This window comes from Oncorhynchus masou, chromosome 17 (assembly GCF_036934945.1).
Source record: "Oncorhynchus masou masou isolate Uvic2021 chromosome 17, UVic_Omas_1.1, whole genome shotgun sequence".
Classification (NCBI taxonomy): domain Eukaryota; kingdom Metazoa; phylum Chordata; class Actinopteri; order Salmoniformes; family Salmonidae; genus Oncorhynchus; species Oncorhynchus masou.
Window position 1 is genome coordinate 40,068,421 of NC_088228.1, and position 22,481 is coordinate 40,090,901.

The 22,481-nt window shown below is 44.9% G+C and overlaps 1 protein-coding gene across 5 annotated transcripts in view; it reads right to left on the reverse strand.

Annotated features, from left to right (window-relative positions):
• The window catches only part of LOC135559036 (rho GTPase-activating protein 12-like), a 156,642-nt gene that overhangs the window by 25,869 nt on the left and 108,292 nt on the right, over window positions 1–22,481 (reverse strand). For all 5 annotated transcript variants that reach the window (XM_064993356.1, XM_064993355.1, XM_064993353.1 and 2 more), the window contains exons 3-4: window positions 14,117–14,260; window positions 13,719–13,853 (exon numbers count right to left, since the gene is read on the reverse strand). In XM_064993356.1, coding sequence (XP_064849428.1) covers window positions 13,719–13,853; window positions 14,117–14,260 — 279 coding nt within the window. The remainder of the gene's footprint in view (window positions 1–13,718; window positions 13,854–14,116; window positions 14,261–22,481) is intronic.

Here is a 22,481-nt window from a genome sequence, read left to right on the forward strand (position 1 = left end):
AGCGATCTTTTCTATAAACTGCTAGGGCAGGAGAAGCTGGGTCCTGCCCCCAGAACCCAACTTCCTTCATGAGCTCTTTTCTATAAACTGCTAGGGCAGGAGAAGCTGGGTCCTGCCCCCGGAACCCAACTTCCTTCATGAGCTCTTTTCTATAAACTGCTAGGGCAGGAGAAGCTGGGTCCTGCCCCCGGAACCCAACTTCCCTCATGAGCGATCTTTTCTATAAACTGCTAGGACAGGAGAAGCTGGGTCCTGCCCCCGGAACCCAACTTCCCTCATGAGCTCTTTTCTATAAACTGCTAGGGCAGGAGAAGCTGGGTCCTGCCCCCGGAACCCAACTTCCTCCATGAGCGATCTTTTCTATAAACTGCTAGGGCAGGAGAAGCTGGGTCCTGCCCCCGGAACCCAACTTCCTCCATGAGCGATCTTTTCTATAAACTGCTAGGGCAGGAGAAGCTGGGTCCTGCCCCCGGAACCCAACTTCCTCCATGAGCTCTTTTCTATAAACTGCTAGGGCAGGAGAAGCTGGGTCCTGCCCCCGGAACCCAACTTCCTCCATGAGCTCTTTTCTATAAACTGCTAGGGCAGGAGAAGCTGGGTCCTCCCCCCGGAACAGTATGACTGTACAGATCCACAAGCTTTGAAGTCAAGCTGCGAATAGTTCACCTTGCAACAGAATCTGGGGGTCTGACCTACGCGGGGAATAGGATCAGCATCTACCCAGACCTGATTGCCTAACTCAGCCTTTACTAAAGTATGGATCACGACCCACTTGACCTGTTAATGGTGGGTCGCAACGTGTCAAAGTAAATGTAGGATTATTTCATTAATTACTGTAATTGATTTGGCCAAGTGCATCTTCGCTCTCTACAGCTTGGCAGCTGCGGGAGTGGGAGATGCCCGTGTGCTTTGTGGTTTACTAGATCTTTTTTTCTGCAGTTTTCTTGAAGATCACTCCGCGACCCACATGCTGCCCCAGGGCAGTGATTGGGGACATTGCCCTGAAGGCCGTCTTTTGGATGGGACGTTAAGCGGGTATCCTGACTCTCTGTGGTCACTAAAGATCCCATGGCATTTATATAAGAGTAGGGATGTTAACCCCGGTGTGGCTAAATTCAATCTGGCCCTCATACCATCATGGCCAACGAATCATCCCCAAATTCAAATTGGCTCATTTATCCCTCATTCCTCTCCCCTATAACTATTCTCCAGGTCATTGCTGTAAATGAGAATGTGTTTTCAGTTTAACTTACCTGGTAAAATAAGGGTTAAATAACATTTGCAACTATTGAATATGAATCAAGTGAATTATTATCAGAACCCAAATTAATTAACCAAAGATTCTCTTTTCTATGACGAATTTTACACCTCTGATTGTAAATCCACACCAAGGCAGATCAAGTCATTTTTAAAAGATATAAGAACTCCTCTTCTCTCAACTGAGGAATCTGGCCTGCTGAGAGCCCAAATCTCTCTCCATGAACTCCAAAGGGCATTGGATAACATGAATAAAGGCAAATCACCTGGTAGTGACTATATTCCTACTGAGGTCGATATAACATTTTAGAACCAGTTAGGTCCACTGTTACTTTAAATGATGAACACAGCCATTCAAAGGTTCACTCGGAAGGGATGCAAATACAGCATTCATTTTGCTTTTATTTAAAAAAAAAGGTAAGAACTCCACCCAGTGCTCTCACTATCACCCTCCATCTTTGATAAACACAGATAAACTATTTTCAAAAATGTTGTATTCCCCGTCTTGAAACTTACTTAACCCAAATTGGTACATCTTGACCAAAGCAGGTTTGTTAAAAAACGATTATCTTCAGGGAACCTCTGTCATCTATTACATATCTCACATGGTTCATCAGGAACCAAAGATCATTGGGCAGATCAACAGTATCTCTCGATGCAGAAAAAGCTGATGATAGCGATCATATCTTTGGCTGGTTTTGGAACATATGGGACTTGGCTCCAAATTCATTCATATGATTCAAATACTACATGCCAATCCCTCAGCCATAGTAATAACAGGCAATACCTGACCTGTTCCGTTCAAAATAACGACTCGTAGCTGGCAAGGTGATCCCACCTCGAACCTCCATCGGGTTCCATTTTAATTGTCTCTGGAGCCCCTGGCACAGGCAAATCGACAATCAAAAGAAATTACACCAATATCTCTCAATTCTACGGATCACGTCATCTTATTATACGCCAACGATATTTTACATTATATCTCAATCCCTCCCAAAAGCATTGACGGTCATAGACAAACTCAGCTCCATCTCAAGTTATAAAATGTATTAACCAAATCTGCACTACTGCTGCTCAGGACCACGATGGAGGATTCTCTCTCTACTAATGGAACCCAATGGAGGATTCTCTCTCTACTAATGGAACCCAATGGAGGATTCTCTCTCTACTAATGGAACCCGATGGAGGACTCTCTCTCTACTAATGGAACCCGATGGAGGACTCTCTCTCTCTCTACTAATGGAACCCGATGGAGGACTCTCTCTCTCTACTAATGGAACCCGATGGAGGATTCTCTCTCTACTAATGGAACCCGATGGAGGACTCTCTCTCTACTAATGGAACCCGATGGAGGACTCTCTCTCTACTAATGGAACCCGATGGAGGACTCTCTCTCTCTACTAATGGAACCCGATGGAGGATTCTCTCTCTACTAATGGAACCCGATGGAGGACTCTCTCTCTACTAATGGAACCCGATGGAGGACTCTCTCTCTCTCTACTAATGGAACCCGATGGAGGACTCTCTCTCTACTAATGGAACCCGATGGAGGACTCTCTCTCTACTAATGGAACCCGATGGAGGACTCTCTCTCTCTACTAATGGAACCCGATGGAGGACTCTCTCTCTGGAACTATTCTCTCTCTATGGAACCCGATGGAGGACTCTCTCTCTACTAATGGAACCCGATGGAGGACCCTCTCTCTCTACTAATGGAACCCGATGGAGGACTCTCTCTCTACTAATGGAACCCGATGGAGGACTCTCTCTCTACTAATGGAACCCGATGGAGGACTCTCTCTCTACTAATGGAACCCGATGGAGGATTCTCTCTCTACTAATGGAACCCGATGGAGGACTAATGGAACCCGATGGAGGATTCTCTCTCTACTAATGGAACCCGATGGAGGACTCTCTCTCTACTAATGGAACCCGATGGAGGATTCTCTCTCTACTAATGGAACCCGATGGAGGATTCTCTCTCTACTAATGGAACCCGATGGAGGATTCTCTCTCTACTAATGGAACCCGATGGAGGACTCTCTCTCTCTCTACTAATGGAACCCGATGGAGGACTTCTCTACTAATCTACTACTATGGAACCCGATGGAGGATTCTCTCTCTACTAATGGAACCCGATGGAGGATTCTCTCTCTACTAATGGAACCCGATGGAGGATTCTCTCTCTACTAATGGAACCCGATGGAGGACTCTCTCTCTACTAATGGAACCCGATGGAGGATTCTCTCTCTACTAATGGAACCCGATGGAGGACTCTCTCTCTACTAATGGAACCCGATGGAGGACTCTCTCTCTACTAATGGGAGGATTCTCTCTCTACTAATGGAACCCGATGGAGGATTCTCTCTCTACTAATGGAACCCGATGGAGGATTCTCTCTCTACTAATGGAACCCGATGGAGGACTCTCTCTCTCTCTACTAATGGAACCCGATGGAGGACTCTCTCTCTACTAATGGAACCCGATGGAGGATTCTCTCTCTACTAATGGAACCCGATGGAGGATTCTCTCTAATGGAACCCGATGGAGGATTCTCTCTCTACTAATGGAACCCGATGGACTCTCTCTCTACTAATGGAACCCGATGGAGGACTCTCTCTCTACTAATGGAACCCGATGGAGGATTCTCTCTCTACTAATGGAACCCGATGGAGGATTCTCTCTCTACTAATGGAACCCGATGGAGGATTCTCTCTCTACTAATGGAACCCGATGGAGGATTCTCTCTCTACTAATGGAACCCGATGGAGGACTCTCTCTCTAATGGAACCCGATGGAGGACTCTCTCTCTACTAATGGAACCCGATGGAGGACTCTCTCTCTAATGGAACCCGATGGAGGATTCTCTCTACTAATGGAACCCGATGGAGGATTCTCTCTCTACTAATGGAACCCGATGGAGGATTCTCTCTCTACTAATGGAACCCGATGGAGGATTCTCTCTCTACTTATGGAACCTGATGGAGGATTCTCTCTCTACTAATGGAACCCAATGGAGGACTCTCTCTCTCTCTCTACTAATGGAACCCGATGGAGGATTCTCTCTCTACTTATGGAACCCGATGGAGGAATCTCTCTCTGCACTTATGGAACCCGATGGAGGACCCTCTCTCTACTAATGGAACCCGATGGAGGATTCTCTCTTTACTTATGGAACCCGATGGAGGACTCTCTCTCTACTTATCTACTAATGGAACCCGATGGAGGATTCTCTCTCTACTAATGGAACCCGATGGAGGATTCTCTCTCTACTAATGGAACCCGATGGAGGATTCTCTCTCTACTTATGGAACCCGATGGAGGACTAATGGAACCCGATGGAGGATTCTCTCTCTACTTATGGAACCCGATGGAGGACCCTCTCTCTACTAATGGAACCCGATGGAGGATTCTCTCTTTACTTATGGAACCCGATGGAGGACTCTCTCTCTCTACTTATGGAAACAGATGGAGGACTCTCTCTACTAATGGAACCCGATGGAGGATTCTCTCTCTACTAATGGAACCCGATGGAGGACTCTCTCTCTACTAATGGAACCCGATGGAGGACTCTCTCTCTACTAATGGAACCCGATGGAGGACCCTCTCTCTCTACTAATGGAACCCGATGGAGGATTCTCTCTCTACTAATGGAACCCGATGGAGGATTCTCTCTCTACTAATGGAACCCGATGGAGGACTCTCTCTCTCTCTACTAATGGAACCCGATGGAGGATTCTCTCTCTACTTATGGAACCCGATGGAGGATTCTCTCTCTACTTATGGAACCCGATGGAGGATTCTCTCTCTACTAATGGAACCCAATGGAGGACTCTCTCTCTCTCTACTAATGGAACCCGATGGAGGATTCTCTCTCTACTTATGGAACCCGATGGAGGATTCTCTCTCTACTAATGGAGGACTCTCTCTCTACTAATGGAACCCAATGGAGGACTCTCTCTCTCTCTACTAATGGAACCCGATGGAGGATTCTCTCTCTACTTATGGAACCCGATGGAGGATTCTCTCTCTACTAATGGAACCCAATGGAGGACTCTCTCTCTCACTACTAATGGAACCCGATGGAGGACTCTCTCTACTTATCTCTCTAATCGATGGAGGATTCTCTCTCTACTTATGGAACCCGATGGAGGATTCTCTCTCTACTTATGGAACCCGATGGAGGACCCTCTCTCTACTAATGGAATTCTCTCTCTACTTATGGAACCCGATGGAGGATTTCTCTCTCTACTTATGGAACCCGATGGAGGACGATCTCTCTCTACTAATGGAACCCGATGGAGGATTCTCTCTCTACTAATGGAACCCGATGGAGGATTCTCTCTCTACTAATGGAACCCGATGGAGGATTCTCTCTCTACTAATGGAACCCGATGGAGTTCTCTCTCTCTACTTATGGAACCCGATGGAGGATTCTCTCTCTACTAATGGAACCCGATGGAGGACTCTCTCTCTACTTATGGAACCCGATGGAGGATTCTCTCTCTACTAATGGAACCTGATGGAGGACTCTCTCTCTCTACTTATGGAACCCGATGGAACCCGATGGATTCTCTCTCTACTTATGGAACCCGATGGAGGACTCTCTCTCTACAATGGAGGACTCTCTCTCTACTTATGGAAACCGATGGAACCCGATGGAGGACTCTCTCTCTACTTATGGAACCCGATGGAGGATTCTCTCTCTACTAATGGAACCCGATGGAGGAATCTCTCTCTACTAATGGAACCCGATGGAGGACCCTCTCTCTACTAATGGAACCCGATGGAGGATTCTCTCTCTACTTATGGAACCCGATGGAGGACTCTCTCTCTCTACTTATGGAACCCGATGGAGGACTCTCTCTCTACTAATGGAACCCGATGGAGGACTCTCTCTCTACTTATGGAACCCGATGGAGGACTCTCTCTCTACTTATGGAACCCGATGGAGGACTCTCTCTCTACTTATGGAACCCGATGGAGGATTCTCTCTCTACTAATGGAACCCGATGGAGGATTCTCTCTCTACTAATGGAACCCGATGGAGGATTCTCTCTCTACTTATGGAACCCGATGGAGGACTCTCTCTACTTATGGAACCCGATGGAGGACTCTCTCTCTACTTATGGAACCCGATGGAGGATCTCTCTCTACTTATGGAACCCGATGGAGGATCCTCTCTCTACTTATGGAACCCGATGGAGGATTCTCTCTCTACTAATGGAACCCAATGGAGGACTCTCTCTCTCTCTACTAATGGAACCCGATGGAGGATTCTCTCTCTACTTATGGAACCCGATGGAGGATTCTCTCTCTACTTATGGAACCCGATGGAGGATTCTCTCTCTACTAATGGAACCCGATGGAGGACTCTCTCTCTACTAATGGAACCCGATGGAGGACTCTCTCTCTACTTATGGAACCCGATGGAGGACTCTCTCTCGATGGAACCCGATGGAGGATTCTCTCTCTACTTATGGAACCCGATGGAGGAACCCGATGGAGGATTCTCTCTCTCTAATGGAACCCGATGGAGGACTCTCTCTCTACTAATGGAGGATTCTCTCTCTACTAATGGAACCCGATGGAGGACTCTCTCTCTACTAATGGAACCCGATGGAGGACTCTCTCTCTACTAATGGAACCCGATGGAGGACTCTACTTATGGATGGAGGACTCTCTCTCTACTAATGGAACCCGATGGAGGACCCTCTCTCTACTGGAACCGACGGAGGACTCTCTCTCTACTTATGGAACCCGATGGAGGACTCTCTCTCTACTTATGGAACCCGATGGAGGACTCTCTCTCTACTACCCGATGGAACCCGATGGAGGACTCTCTCTCTACTTATGGAACCCGATGGAGGACCCTCTCTCTACTTCTCTCTCTACTTATGGAACCCGATGGAGGATGGAACCCGATGGAGGACCCGATGGAGGACCCTCTCTCTACTTATGGAACCCGATGGAGGACTCTCTCTCTACTAATGGAACCCGATGGAGGACTCTCTCTCTACTTATGGAACCCGATGGAGGACCCTCTCTCTCTACTCATGGAACCCGATGGAGGACTCTCTCTCTCTACTAATGGAACCCGATGGAGGACCCTCTCTCTCTACTTATGGAACCCGATGGAGGATTCTCTCTCTACTTATGGAACCCGATGGAGGACTCTCTCTCTACTTATGGAACCCGATGGAGGACCTCTCTCTACTAATGGAACCCGATGGAGGACTCTCTCTACTAATGGAACCCGATGGAGGATTCTCTCTCTACTAATGGAACCCGATGGAGGATCTCTCTCTACTAATGGAACCCGATGGAGGATCTCTCTCTACTAATGGAACCCGATGGATTCTCTCTCTACTAATGGAACCCGATGGAGGATTCTCTCTCTACTAATGGAACCCGATGGAACTACTAATGGAACCCGATGGAGGTTCTCTCTCTCTACTTATGGAACCCGATGGAGGATTCTCTCTCTACTAATGGAACCCGATGGAGGACTCTCTCTCTACTTATGGAACCCGATGGAGGATTCTCTCTCTACTAATGGAACCCGATGGAGGACTCTCTCTCTACTTATGGAACCCGATGGAGGATTCTCTCTCTACTTATGGAACCCGATGGAGGATTCTCTCTCTACTTATGGAACCCGATGGAGGACTCTCTCTCTACTTGTGGAACCCGATGGAGGACTCTCTCTCTACTTATGGAAACCGATGGAGGACTCTCTCTCTACTTGTGGAACCCGATGGAGGACTCTCTCTCTCTACTTATGGAACCCGATGGAGGATTCTCCCTCTACTAATGGAACCCGATGGAGGATTCTCTCTCTACTAATGGAACCCGATGGAGGATTCTCTCTCTACTTATGGAACCCGATGGAGGACTCTCTCTCTACTTATGGAACCCGATGGAGGACTCTCTCTCTCTACTTATGGAACCCGATGGAGGACTCTCTCTCTACTTATGGAACCCGATGGAGGACTCTCTCTCTACTTGTGGAACCCGATGGAGGACTCTCTCTCTACTTATGGAACCCGATGGAGGACTCTCTCTCTCTACTTATGGAACCCGATGGAGGATTCTCTCTCTACTAATGGAACCCGATGGAGGATTCTCTCTCTACTAATGGAACCCGATGGAGGATTCTCTCTCTACTTATGGAACCCGATGGAGGACTCTCTCTCTACTTATGGAACCCGATGGAGGACTCTCTCTCTCTACTTATGGAACCCGATGGAGGACTCTCTCTCTACTTATGGAACCCGATGGAGGACTCTCTCTCTACTTATGGAATCCGATGGAGGACTCTCTCTCTCTACTTATGGAACCCGATGGAGGACTCTCTCTCTACTAATGGAACCCGATGGAGGACCCTCTCTCTCTACTCATGGAACCCGATGGAGGATTCTCTCTCTACTTATGGAACCCGATGGAGGACTCTCTCTCTACTTATGGAACCCGATGGAGGATTCTCTCTCTACTAATGGAACCCGATGGAGGACTCTCTCTCTACTTATGGAACCCGATGGAGGACTCTCTCTCTACTTGTGGAACCCGATGGAGGATTCTCTCTCTACTTATGGAACCCGATGGAGGACTCTCTCTCTACTCATGGAACCCGATGGAGGATTCTCTCTCTACTTATGGAACCCGATGGAGGATTCTCTCTCTACTAATGGAACCCGATGGAGGATTCTCTCTCTACTAATGGAACCCGATGGAGGTCTCTCTCTCTCTACTTATGGAACCCGATGGAGGACTCTCTCTCTACTTGTGGAACCCGATGGAGGACTATCTCTCTACTTATGGAACCCGATGGAGGACCCCCTCTCTCTACTTATGGAACCCGATGGAGGACCCTCTCTCTACTTATGGAACCCGACGGAGGACTCTCTCTCTACTTATGGAACCCGATGGAGGACCCTCTCTCTACTTATGGAACCCGATGGAGGATTCTCTCTCTCTACTTACGGAACCCGATGGAGGACTCTCTCTACTTACGGAACCCGATGGAGGACTCTCTCTCTACTTACGGAACCCGATGGAGGACCCTCTCTCTACTTATGGAACCCGATGGAGGACCCTCTCTCTCTACTTATGGAACCCGATGGAGGACCCTCTCTTTCTACTTATGGAACCCGATGGAGGACCCTCTCTCTCTACTTACGGAACCCGATGGAGGACTCTCTCTCTACTTACGGAACCCGATGGAGGACCCTCTCTCTACTTACGGAACCCGATGGAGGACCCTCTCTCTCTACTTATGGAACCCGATGGAGGACCCTCTCTCTACTTATGGAACCCGATGGAGGACCTCTCTCTACTTATGGAACCCGATGGAGGACCTCTCTCTCTACTCATGGAACCCGATGGAGGACCCTCTCTCTACTTATGGAACCCGATGGAGGACTCTCTCTCTCTACTTATGGAACCCGATGGAGGACTCTCTCTCTCTCTACTAATGGAACCCGATGGAGGACTCTCTCTCTCTACTAATGGAACCCGATGGAGGACTCTCTCTCTACTAATGGAACCCGATGGAGGACCCTCTCTCTCTACTTACGGAACCCGATGGAGGACTCTCTCTCTACTTACGGAACCCGATGGAGGACCCTCTCTCTACTTACGGAACCCGATGGAGGACCCTCTCTCTCTACTCATGGAACCCGATGGAGGACCCTCTCTCTACTTATGGAACCCGATGGAGGACTCTCTCTCTCTACTTATGGAACCCGATGGAGGACTCTCTCTCTCTCTACTAATGGAACCCGATGGAGGACTCTCTCTCTCTCTACTAATGGAACCCGATGGAGGACTCTCTCTCTACTAATGGAACCCGATGGAGGACCCTCTCTCTCTACTTACGGAACCCGATGGAGGACTCTCTCTCTACTTACGGAACCCGATGGAGGACCCTCTCTCTACTTACGGAACCCGATGGAGGACCCTCTCTCTCTACTTATGGAACCCGATGGAGGACCCTCTCTCTCTACTTATGGAACCCGATGGAGGACCCTCTCTCTACTCATGGAACCCGATGGAGGATTCTCTCTCTACTAATGGAACCCGATGGAGGATTCTCTCTCTACTTATGGAACCTGATGGAGGACTCTCTCTCTACTTATGGAACCCGATGGAGGATTCTCTCTCTACTAATGGAACCCGATGGAGGACTCTCTCTCTCTACTTATGGAACCCGATGGAGGACTCTCTCTCTACTTATGGAACCCGATGGAGGACTCTCTCTCTACTTATGGAACCTGATGGAGGATTCTCTCTCTACTTATGGAACCCGATGGAGGATTCTCTCTCTACTAATGGAACCCGATGGAGGATTCTCTCTCTACTTATGGAACCCGATGGAGGATTCTCTCTCTACTTATGGAACCCGATGGAGGATTCTCTCTCTACTTATGGAACCCGATGGAGGACTCTCTCTCTACTAATGGAACCCGATGGAGGACTCTCTCTCTACTTACGGAACCCGATGGAGGACCCTCTCTCTACTTACGGAACCCGATGGAGGACTCTCTCTACTTATGGAACCCGATGGATGACTCTCTCTCTACTTGTGGAACCCGATGGAGGACCCTCTCTCTACTTATGGAACCCGATGGAGGACCCTCTCTCTACTTGTGGAATCCCAATCGTTTCCCATTTTAAACATTTGGGAATAGATATATTTCCTTCCTTGGATAAAACCATTGCCAGAAACTTAAACAGAAAGCACAAATCAATTCAGCCCAACCTCAGGAGATGGAATAATATCCCAGTTGCTGTAACCGGCAGGATATCTGTTGTCAAAATGAATAGAATATCAGGGCTGAATTTCTGTTGTTCAATGCCTCCCTCGTCTCCCCCTTCTGGCTATTGGGATACAATCCATAGTGTGGTTTCAAAATGTATATAGCAAGGTAATCAAGCCCGGATAAAATTAACAGACTTGCAAAGAGGAAAAGAACAATCTGTACCAAACTTTAAAATGGTATTTCCAGGCTCTAGCATTTCAGCCCATCCTGAATTGGTTTAGTCATGATTCTTCTGCACCCTGGCTGAGTATAGAGAGAAATACGGCGTCTCCTATATACCTGGAAGAGGTGTTCTTCACTGAAATATCACTTAAACAATGTAAAATACGCTTTGGTCCTATTATTGCTCACATAATTTCTATTTGTCACAAAAATTGTAATACAGTGTCACTGGGAGTCAAAATGTCATGCCCATATGCAATATTACACCATTGAACTCCTGTTTCCACTGATCATCCTTCAGATGTTTCTACAACTTGATTGGAGTCCACCCTTTGTAAATTCAATTGATTGGACATGATTTGGAAAGGCACACACCTGTCAATATGAGGTCCCACAGTTGACAGTGCATGTCAGAGCAAAAAACCAAGCCATGAGGTCGAAGGAATTGTCCGTAAAGCTCAGAGACAGGATTGTGTCAAGGTACAGATCTGGGGAAGGGTACCCAAACATTTCTGCAGCATTGAATGTCCCCATTCTTAAATGGAAGAAGTTTGGAACCACCAAGTCTCTGAATGTCCTTGAGTGGCCCAATCGAACATCTCTGGAGAGACCTGAAAATAGCTGTGCAGCAACACTCCCAGCCAACCTGACAGAGCTTGAGAGGATTTTCAAAGAAGAATGGGAGAAACTCCCCAAAGCTTGTAGCGTCATAGCCAAGAAGACTCAAGGCTGTAATCGCTGCCAACGGTGCTTTGACAAAGTACTGTGTAAAGGGTATGAATACTTATGTAAATGTGATATTTTCATTTCCACCTGTTTTTGCTTTGTTATTATGGGCTATTGTGTGTATATTGATGAGGGATAAAATGATTAATCCATGTCAGAATAAGGCTGTAACCTAACAAAATGTGGAAAAGGTCAAGGGGTCTGAATAGTTTCCGAACGCACTATATATAAGAGCAAGCCATTAAACAAGTATTGTCCACAGATCTAATTGAATCTTACCAACCCTTTAACTGGAACAGAATATGGAAACATGACATTGGCATCCCATAATAGGAACCATCAGTTTATACGCTGTAAGTTTGTTCACAGACTGTATTTAACACAGAGGAAACGTTTTACGATGAAACTGGCCCCATCTCCCACATCCATGCTTGGCATCTATTATGTCACTTAACAATAATAGCTCTCTTAATCTCTCAATCAATCAGAGACGATTGAGGCCTGGAGGGGTGGGAACACTGTTTCTGGGAGTGTGTGTGTGTGGGGGGGGGGGGGGGGGTGGCCTTGTATTATAACTGAATGAATCGCGATGAGTACAGACCCACAAATAACATAACCCCCTAAACTGCTCACCTCCCCTGTTATTGTAATGGTGAGAGGCATGATACTTGTGCATCTGTAACTTTCAAACTCATCTTTATCCTAAATGAATTCAAGACTATCTGTAATCATGGCAGCATCCACATTAATGTAGAAGTGTTCAGAAACATATTATTCTTATTTACAGTAAAAGTGACTTCAAAATGACACACTGCATTACTTACTATTCAATTGATATTTGGCACAAAAAAATATGAAAAACACAACTAAAACAAACAGGAAATGCATCCAACAAATTTATAGTCACAAACTTGATGTAATCATTGCGTGCTAGTGGAATGTGGGAACAAATACTAAACTTGTCCCAATGCTTTTGGTCCCCTAAAATAGGGGATTTATGTCCAAAAAGTGCTGTAATTTCTAAACGGTTCACCCGATATGGATGGAAATACCGTCTGTACTTTAACCTCGTAGTCATTGTATTATTTCACATCCAAAGTGCTGTAATTTCTAAACGGTTCACCCGATATGGATGGAAATACCGTCTGTACTTTAACCTCGTAGTCATTGTATTATTTCACATCCAAAGTGCTGGAGTACAGAGATAAAACTGTGCCAATATCTCTAGCTGAAAGACAGATTTTGATAGAATATTTTGTCATGATAATTATATTTCTGCGCACAGACAAATCAAACTTCGACTCGAGCCAGGCAAACTCAATCAAGCACATATACATTTTTTTGGGATGATTTCAAACAGTATTTGAACACAGGTCTGAAAAGCACAGAGAGCCAGAGATCCCATACAGTATTTCACTGAGCCCTGCTCTAAACATTGTGACCAGGTGTCGAGAGTTAGACATGAAAATGAAAATACTGCAGTGACATAACCCACAAGTCACAGTTTAAGGAACACTGAGTGCCTCTGGCCACAAGATGGCACCGTGGTGTTCTACAAACCACTACAAAAGATAACTGTGATACTGCCAGAATGCAGCAGTGATTCTTTCTGTCAAATGTGTTTGGATGGGCTTATGAGAGTACAAGCACATACCCCATTAGTGTTCATGCATGCGTTTGCATTTGCTTGTGTCTGAATGTGTGTTTTGAGTAAGTATGTGTGTGTGTTTCCATGTCCCAGTATCTACATACCTCTGCCTCCCCAGTGCCTTTGCTGTGAGTCTCCCCCCGGCTGCTGCTACCACTGCTAGCGTCTTTGGCTCGGGGGGGCTTCCATGTCCGCTCCTGGGTGGCGCGGTTGAAGTAGTAGTGTCTGCCGTTCTGGTCCTTGGAATTTAATTGAATTTAAAATCTTGAATTGTCCATTACAATATTTCATAAAGAAATGGACATTTGTCTGGTGGTTAAAAAAAGTTAAATGACAAAGAAACGTAGGCAAGGCAACATGAGATAGGCTGTATCACAAATGGCACCCTATTCCTTATATAGCTGGGCAATTGTGAAAAGAAGTGCACTAAATAGGGAACCATTTGGACGGCATTCTTAGATGATACGTAAGCTACAATACACGACACAGTGACAGTACAGACCTTGTGTGTCTCCCAGTCGCCCAGGACATGCAGTGGGGAGCTGGAGGGGTTGGGAGGTAGGCTCGACCGAGAGATCTTCAGCTCCTGAAGGTTAGAGTAGACAGGAGACTCCGGTCTACCACCCTGACCCGATGGAGAGACAGTCTGGAGGAGAGGGAAAGAGCGAGAGAGGTGGTGTTGAATGGCTTGTTTAATAGAGACAGTGGAGGAGAGATGAGGGAGTGAAAGAACGAGTTTCCGCAAACCAACAGTAGAGTCCGGCGATAGCAAGTGAAGGAAAGTTCCCCTTTTGCATACAGCTGACCTTCGTTATGTTGAGGTCGGGTCCTTTATAGAAAGGGCCAGGGGACTCATTTATCAATATTGCCTAGAAACTATTCTAAAATCCTACTTAATGGAATTTTGAATGTTCGCAGGCATAGAAAAAAGTGATTTATCAAACAATCCAACGTGCATTATAAGCACTCCGGTAGGAGATGACCATTGATATACCAATTCTTCTAAGCCTTTGTGTTTGTCCTTGGCAATTTGCATTGCGAAACACCCCTCATTGACCATATATAGTTGAAGTCGGAAGTTTACATACACCTTAGCCAAGTAAATTTATACTCAGTTTTTCACAATTCCCGACATTTAATCCTAGTAAAAATTCCCCGTCTTAGGTCAGTTAGGATCACCACTATATTTTAGGAATGTGAAATGTCAGAATAATAGTAGAGAGAATTCTTTATTTCAGCTTTTATTTATTTCATCACATTACCAGTGGGTCAGAAGATTACATACACTCAATTAGTATTTTGTAGCATTGCCTGTTTAACTTGAGTCAAACATTTCGGGTAGCCTTCCACAAGCTTCCCACAATAAGTTGGGGGAATTTTGACCCATTCCTCCTGACAGAGCTGGTGTAACTGAGTCAGGTTTGTAGGCCTCCTTGCTCACACGCCTTTTCAGTTCTGCCCACACATTTTCTATAGGATTGAGGTCAGGGCTTTGTGATGGCCACTCCAATACCTTGACTTTGTTGTCCTTAAGCCATTTTTCCACAACTTTGGAAGTATGCTTGGGGTTATTGTCCATTTGGAAAACCCATTTGCGACCAAGTTTTCACTTCCTGACTGATGTCTTGAGATGTTGCTTTAATATATCCACATAACTTTCCTCCCTCATGACGCCATCTATTTTTGTTTCATCAGACCAGAGGACATTTCTCCAAAAAGTACGATCTTTGTCCCCATGTGCAGTTGCAAACCGTAGTCTGTCATTTTTATGGCGGTTTTGGAGCAGTGACTTCTTTGCTGAGCGGCCTTTCAGATTATGTCAATATAGGACTCGTTTAACTGTGGATATAGATACTTTTATACCTGTTTCCTCCAGAATCTTCAAAAGGTCCTTTGCTGTTGTTCTGGGATTGATTTGCACTTCTCACAGCAAAGTACGTTCATCTCTAGGAGACAGAACTTGTCTCCTTCCTGAAAGGTATGACGGCTGCGGGGTCCCATTGTGTTTATACTTGCGTACTATTGTTTGTACAGATGAACGTGGTACCTTCAGGCGTTTGGAAACTGCTCCCAGGGATGAACCAGACTTGTGGAGGTCTACAATTTTTTTCTGAGGTCTTGGCTGATTTCTTTTGATTTTCCCATGATGTCAGGGAAAGAGGCACTGAGTTTGAAGGTAGGCCTTGAAAGGCACAGGTACACCTCCAATTGACTCAAATGATGTCAATTAGCCTATCAGAAGCTTCTAAAACCATGACATCCTTTTCTGGAATTTTCCAAGCTGTTTAAAGGCACAGTCAATTTAGTGTATGTAAATATCTGACCCACTAGAATTGTGATACAGTGAATTATAAGTGAAATAATCTGTCTGTAAACAATTGTTGGAAAAATGACTTGTGTCATGCACAAAGTAGATGTCCTAACCAACATGCCAAAACTATAGTTTGTTAACAAGACATTTGTGGAGTGGTTGAAATACGAGTTTTAATGACTCCAATCTAAGCGTATGTAAACTTCTGACTTCAACTGTATGGTCAAAATCATGACTTTAAAGCATGTGGGAAAATACAATGCTGTAACATGAAATACATTGGTGCAACCCAAAATCTTTCCGAGACTGAAATAGAGGCGCTTGTGTCAGAGGTTGAGTACAACCAAAAGGTTTGATTTGGCTCACTCAGTTGTGGCTCGACCAGTAAAAATGAAAACAGCTACGAAGAGAGGATCTTTAGGACAATTCAAGTTGTTTTAGCAATGGCAAAAATACTTAAAAATGAGTAGGCAACACTCACCAATAAGCCATCCATCCTCAAAAGCTCCCTCATTCCTGTATTTATGCCAACATTGCTGTTCTGCAGAATGAATGAGTCGTGTGTTCCACCTCGACACCACATTCAGAAGCCTCTTTTGCGCATCACCTGCACAATAAGTGAGTGGAAGCCTTTTCTGTTCACATAGTTGAACTCAATTTGGGATGGTGATTTCATGGCAATATGGGTGCCGTCTATTGCGTTGTTTATATTTGGAAAAGAAACCCCTCTTGGCTTCAACCTGTTGTGCGAAGGTGTACGGAAATACTATGTAACTGTTTGTTTTGCTGATGATTGCATCCAAAACATCGGCTCATCGAGGGCTGTGAGGTGCCGATCGGCAAACTCCCACTGAAAAGTGCCCGTTGCTAAATACCAGAGGGTGGATAGCACTCCGATGTGCACCGGAATAGCATGCGTTTGCCTTTCTAAAGTCGGTTTTAAATCCCTGCAAAAATCCTAGAAGATTAGTTTTACAAAAGTGATGTCTGATGAGCCAATCTGTACTTTCTTCAAAAAAAAATCCTATCGGTCTCAAAAAAATGCGCTCTGCGAACAGATCAAGATCAGCAATCACTCATTCGATTTCCCATTAACTCAGTCTTTTATAGTATTTCAAGAATGTTTCCACTTTCACATGGGCCTCTAATTTAACAAATTAATATACCTTACATGGATTATTGTCATAAATTAAATGTGGTCTCATATGAAATAGCCTGTCGACATGTTGCATGAATTCACAATGGAAATACAATAAATCTAAGAATGATGTAATTATTACTCTTACAATTTCGACACAGTGGTCCTTCCTTTAAAAGTTGCATCATACTGCAGCACAGCTTGCAGGTGCCACAGAATTTGATAGAATGTTATTTAACTGTCACCCATTCTTGCCATTAACGCCACCACAGGGCATCTTTGAGAAGCTAAGTTATTGAAATCGCATGGAGCTGGAGTCATGTTTACTGTAGCTGTTTCAGCGTAACTTACTTATTGGCAAAGCACACAAGTCGTCCATGTCTTTAAAAAGTCAAGCACTTTAGTTATAAAACAAAATAACACTAAATAATAATTTAGCAATGATTCTAAACTGGGTGGTTGGAGTCCTGAATGCTGATTGGCTGACAGCCGTAGTATATCAGACCGTATACCACGGGTATGACAAAAACAGTACTGCTCTAACTAGGTTTGTAACCATAGCAATAATGCACCTCAGCGGTTTGTGGTATATAATATATCCAAGAACAGCCCTTAGCCCATAAACCCCTCCTGCCTTATTTCTTAAATAAATCGCAACATAAATCGCTAAAGCAATTCAATTCACGAAGGCATTTGACTGTTTTTAATATTTGCTGTACAAGAGACTTTAACATCTTTCTTAGAACAGACTATACGGGATTGATTTGTATTAATGTAGATCAATTAATTTGATTCATATTATGGTGTTTCTATTCCCGAAGAATAACACAAAGATACATTTTACAATGGCCTGTACAGGCCTCAGGGTTTCCAGTAGGAAATAAGACCTATTGTAGGCTACTAAGTGACTGCCAGTGAAGAGCAAACATTTCCACACCCTAACTGTTAGCTAACCAATACCCAAACAGAGATTCAGTGAAAACAATCAAGACCAAAACGGTGATGAAATAGTTGACCACACGCGGGTAGGCTATTGAGAAAGGAGCCTTGACTAATTAAACATTTAATAAACTGCAACATTCAGGAATGAATTCTAAATACGCTTTTTTTTACTGTGTTTAGTAGCAGAGGCTTTATGGCTTAGTCATCAACCAAAAACAAAGCATCTACCGTGATGGGAATATAGTATTGATTTCAAATGTATTTATACATTTTTTCAAAATGCATGTGTTTATTAGTGTGGTGTCTTTAATTACAATGCTCTTTCTACCCTCCTTATTGATATCCTTCTTGGCAAGAGTCTATTGTCCTGCTAATAGTCCATCATGGGTGGATGGCTTCTTTTGTATTCCAATGTATTGAATGAATGTATTAAATACAGTCATTTACCATTCACATTCTTGGTGTGGAAAGGTTGTTCACAACCTGCTACACTTGTGGAAAACAAGTGTTTGATTTTGTTTCTAAATACCTCCAGCTGTCCATCACTACTGTAACCCGAGAAGTGTATTGTAAAAAGAAATACATAGCATCTACAGTGGTACAAATATATTACTGAATTGCAAGTTTGCCCTTTCTTGGCATTTAGGCTACACTTTACAACAGGACTAAACTCTGACTAACCACAGCATCTATCGGTAGTCTAAACTGTGGCAGAAATTGGGGGATTCTTCACGCCTTGCCGAGCTATTAGACTATCCTTTTGTAAATTAATGGAGGTGTGAATGTTTCAGTCCATCTTCAATATGACCATCCATTCAGAAGGTTAAACCCATTGGTCTCCTTCTTCTTCAATGTAACCATAATGTCACAAAACATTTGAACACACACAACAGCAGCAGATTAACTTGGTCAAAACATTTCTTTATTATTAAAGACTATCAGAAAGAATGTTGGTACTTAATTATTTGGGTCCAAAGCCACAAATGAGTGAGTCACTCAGCTTTATGACAAACCCACGCTGGACTTTTTCATTCAGTTTCTTCATCACATCAGCAAAGAAGGACTCAGTGTTTCAGAAACTCACTTTATATAGAGGAGCTATCACTCTTTAACACTGTGGTAAATAAAGTCAGTTTGCTAATTAGAATTATTTATGTCTGTTTTTAGGGGGATAGAAACCAAAAGCCCAAGGGTAATTGCGCCATTGTATTTACCCAAGTACTCTCTTAACTCCAGGACTACCGACAGCAATTTTTGTTGTTATTGCCTGATGCAGGACTCTAGTGGCAGAGAAGAGAGTGTCTCGGACTGAAACATTCACACCTCATTAATTTACGAAAGACAGTCAATTTGTGCCACAGTTTAGACTACCGGTAGATCAGCGTTCTAACTCCCCCTTGTGATAGTGTGGTGCAATGACAGAATGACGCAATTTACCACAAACAGTCGCAGCATAAGCTCTAAACTTTTAAAGGAAGAACCACTGTATATTATCCCCATTCACGAGGCTACGCTTGAAAAGCAGTTCCCTTATTCCACCACTTGGCAACGTGTATGCATGGTCATGGCTATGTGCAAATTTACACACACTCTCAAGCAAACATTCATATTGATAAATCTCACACTTTGCGTAGAGATGCTCCCCCGCATGGTTTACGCACATGGTTTACGCACATGGTTTACGCACATGCCTGATTGATAAATGAGGCCCCGGGAGTTTTTCTGGACAAATGGTTGGTTCCCTACTAGACAACCCCGAGCCTATATAAAGTGTTTATCAGAGGAGCATTTATGAAATGACATATAAATGAAACTGTTCCAAATGGAACTTCTCTCAAAATGAATCTCTAAACCACAATGGGATTGGAATAGGCCTACAGGTAAACACTCGGCTGACCAGTATTTATTATCCAACCACCAAAAACATGATAAAGTAAATAATAGTAAACCGAAAGGGAAAAGGCCGGAAGGAAGGGAAAAGGCCGGAAGGAAGGGAAAAGGCCGGAAGGAAGGGACAAGGCCGGAAGGAAGGGACAAGGCCGGAAGGAAGGGAAAAGGCCGGAAGGAAGGGAAAAGGCCGGAAGGAAGGGAAAAGGCCGGAAGGAAGGGAAAAGTCCGGAAGGAAGGGACAAGGCCGGAAGGAAGGGACAAGGCCGGAAGGAAGGGACAAGGCCGGAAGGAAGGGACAAGGCCGGAAGGAAGGGAAAAGTCCGGAAGGAAGGGACAAGGCCGGAAGGAAGGGACAAGGCCGGAAGGAAGGGAAAATGCCGGAAGGAAGGGAAAATGCCGGAAGGAAGGGAAAAGGCCGGAAGGAAGGGACAAGGCCGGAAGGAAGGGACAAGGCCGGAAGGAAGGGACAAGGCCGGAAGGAAGGGACAAGGCCGGAAGGAAGGGACAAGGCCGGAAGGAAGGGACAAGGCCGGAAGGAAGGGACAAGGCCGGAAGGAAGGGACAAGGCCGGAAGGAAGGGACAAGGCCGGAAGGAAGGGAAAAGGCCGGAAGGAAGGGACAAGGCCGGAAGGAAGGGACAAGGCCGGAAGGAAGGGAAAAGGCCGGAAGGAAGGGAAAAGGCCGGAAGGAAGGGACAAGGCCGGAAGGAAGGGACAAGGCCGGAAGGAAGGGACAAGGCCGGAAGGAAGGGAAAAGGCCGGAAGGAAGGGACAAGGCCGGAAGGAAGGGACAAGGCCGGAAGGAAGGGACAAGGCCGGAAGGAAGGGAAAAGGCCGGAAGGAAGGGAAAAGGCCGGAAGGAAGGGAAAAGGCCGGAAGGAAGGGAAAAGGCCGGAAGGAAGGGAAAAGGCCGGAAGGGAAAAGAGGGAAGAAATCAGCCGAGAAAGGAAACACTTGTATTTTGTACATTGACCTACAACCGTTGGCATTGACTTGGTTTAGTTGGTTACATAAATCATTTAGAAGGAAGGCCCTCTGCAATTGCAGTAAATACAGAAGTAAAACTGTGTTATGTCTCAAATACAAGGGTCTGAGTGAGAGGACTAACTGGTGTCTCCAAGTGGCCACACACCTCTCCATAGTGTCCACATTTCAATGCACTTTTATGACTCAAAGAAGATTCTTCAACTATAAAGTGTTGTTTTTTTTAACTGTCCTAGCTGGAACCCTGCATCAACACCATCACACAATAACTGTTGTTAACACAACCCTGCATCAACACCATCACACAATAACTGTTGTTAACACAACCCTGCATCAACACCATCACACAATAACTGTTGTTAACACAACCCTGCATCAACACCATCACACAATAACTGTTGTTAACACAACCCTGCATCAACACCATCACACAATAACTGTTGTTAACACAACCCTGCATCAACACCATCACACAATAACTGTTGTTAACACAACCCTGCATCAACACCATCACACAATAACTGTTGTTAACACAACCCTGCATCAACACCATCACACAATAACTGTTGTTAACACAACCCTGCATCAACACCATCACACAATAACTGTTGTTAACACAACCATGCATCAACACCATCACACAATAACTGTTGTTAACACAACCCTGCATCAACACCATCACACAATAACTGTTGTTAACACAACCCTGCATCAACACCATCACACAATAACTGTTAACACAACCCTGCATCAACACCATCACACAATAACTGTTGTTAACACAATCCGAAAATGGTCTATTATAAATCAAAATCTGGGTCAGGTGAGCAACATTTGAAAGCTTATTCTGTTGCCAACATGACTAGCTATTCAATCAAATACGATATTACAGTGTTCGCCTGGGTTAGCCTGGGTTAGCCTATGACACCATGTCGTCTTGTAACTGTACATCAAACAGTGATCATCAACATTGTATATGACAAGTTTTATTATATGGAAATGTAAAGTACACATTTGGACTCGAGTGTTTGGCAGTATTTATTATAATCCTCAACGTCTAAACTTTCAAAATACATTTGCATTTTCCTCACTCACTCAACAAACGGGAGGGAGGGAGGCTCAAGTTCAGAATGGCTGTCAACAAAACCCATACAGCACTGTGTAGCACAGAGCCTGAGGTCTGACGTCATGTCTAGCATGTTACTGTTCAGCCACTAGGTTCAAATGTAGGCTTTTATCAGTGCCTACGTATGCCATTTTCAACCCGGGTACGAGTGTAAAGGCTCTCATAGCTCTCTGGTCCTAATTGACCCCTCAGGAAGTCACGCTGCCCTCTGTCCAACCATCCAGTGTGTGTGTGTGTGTGTGTGTGTGTGTGTGTGTGTGTGTGTGTGTGTGTGTGTGTGTGTGTGTTCTCTAAGGGGAGGACCTGTCAGACTCTGCCATTAAGCAGCAGGTAAATAGAATCCTCATTTGATCCTCTCTCTCAGCCAGACAGAATATCATCCTTCATCTGCAGTGTGTGTGTGTGTGTGTGTGTGTGTGTGTGTTCTCTAAGGGGAGGACCTGTCAGACTCTGCCATTAAGCAGCAGGTAAATAGAA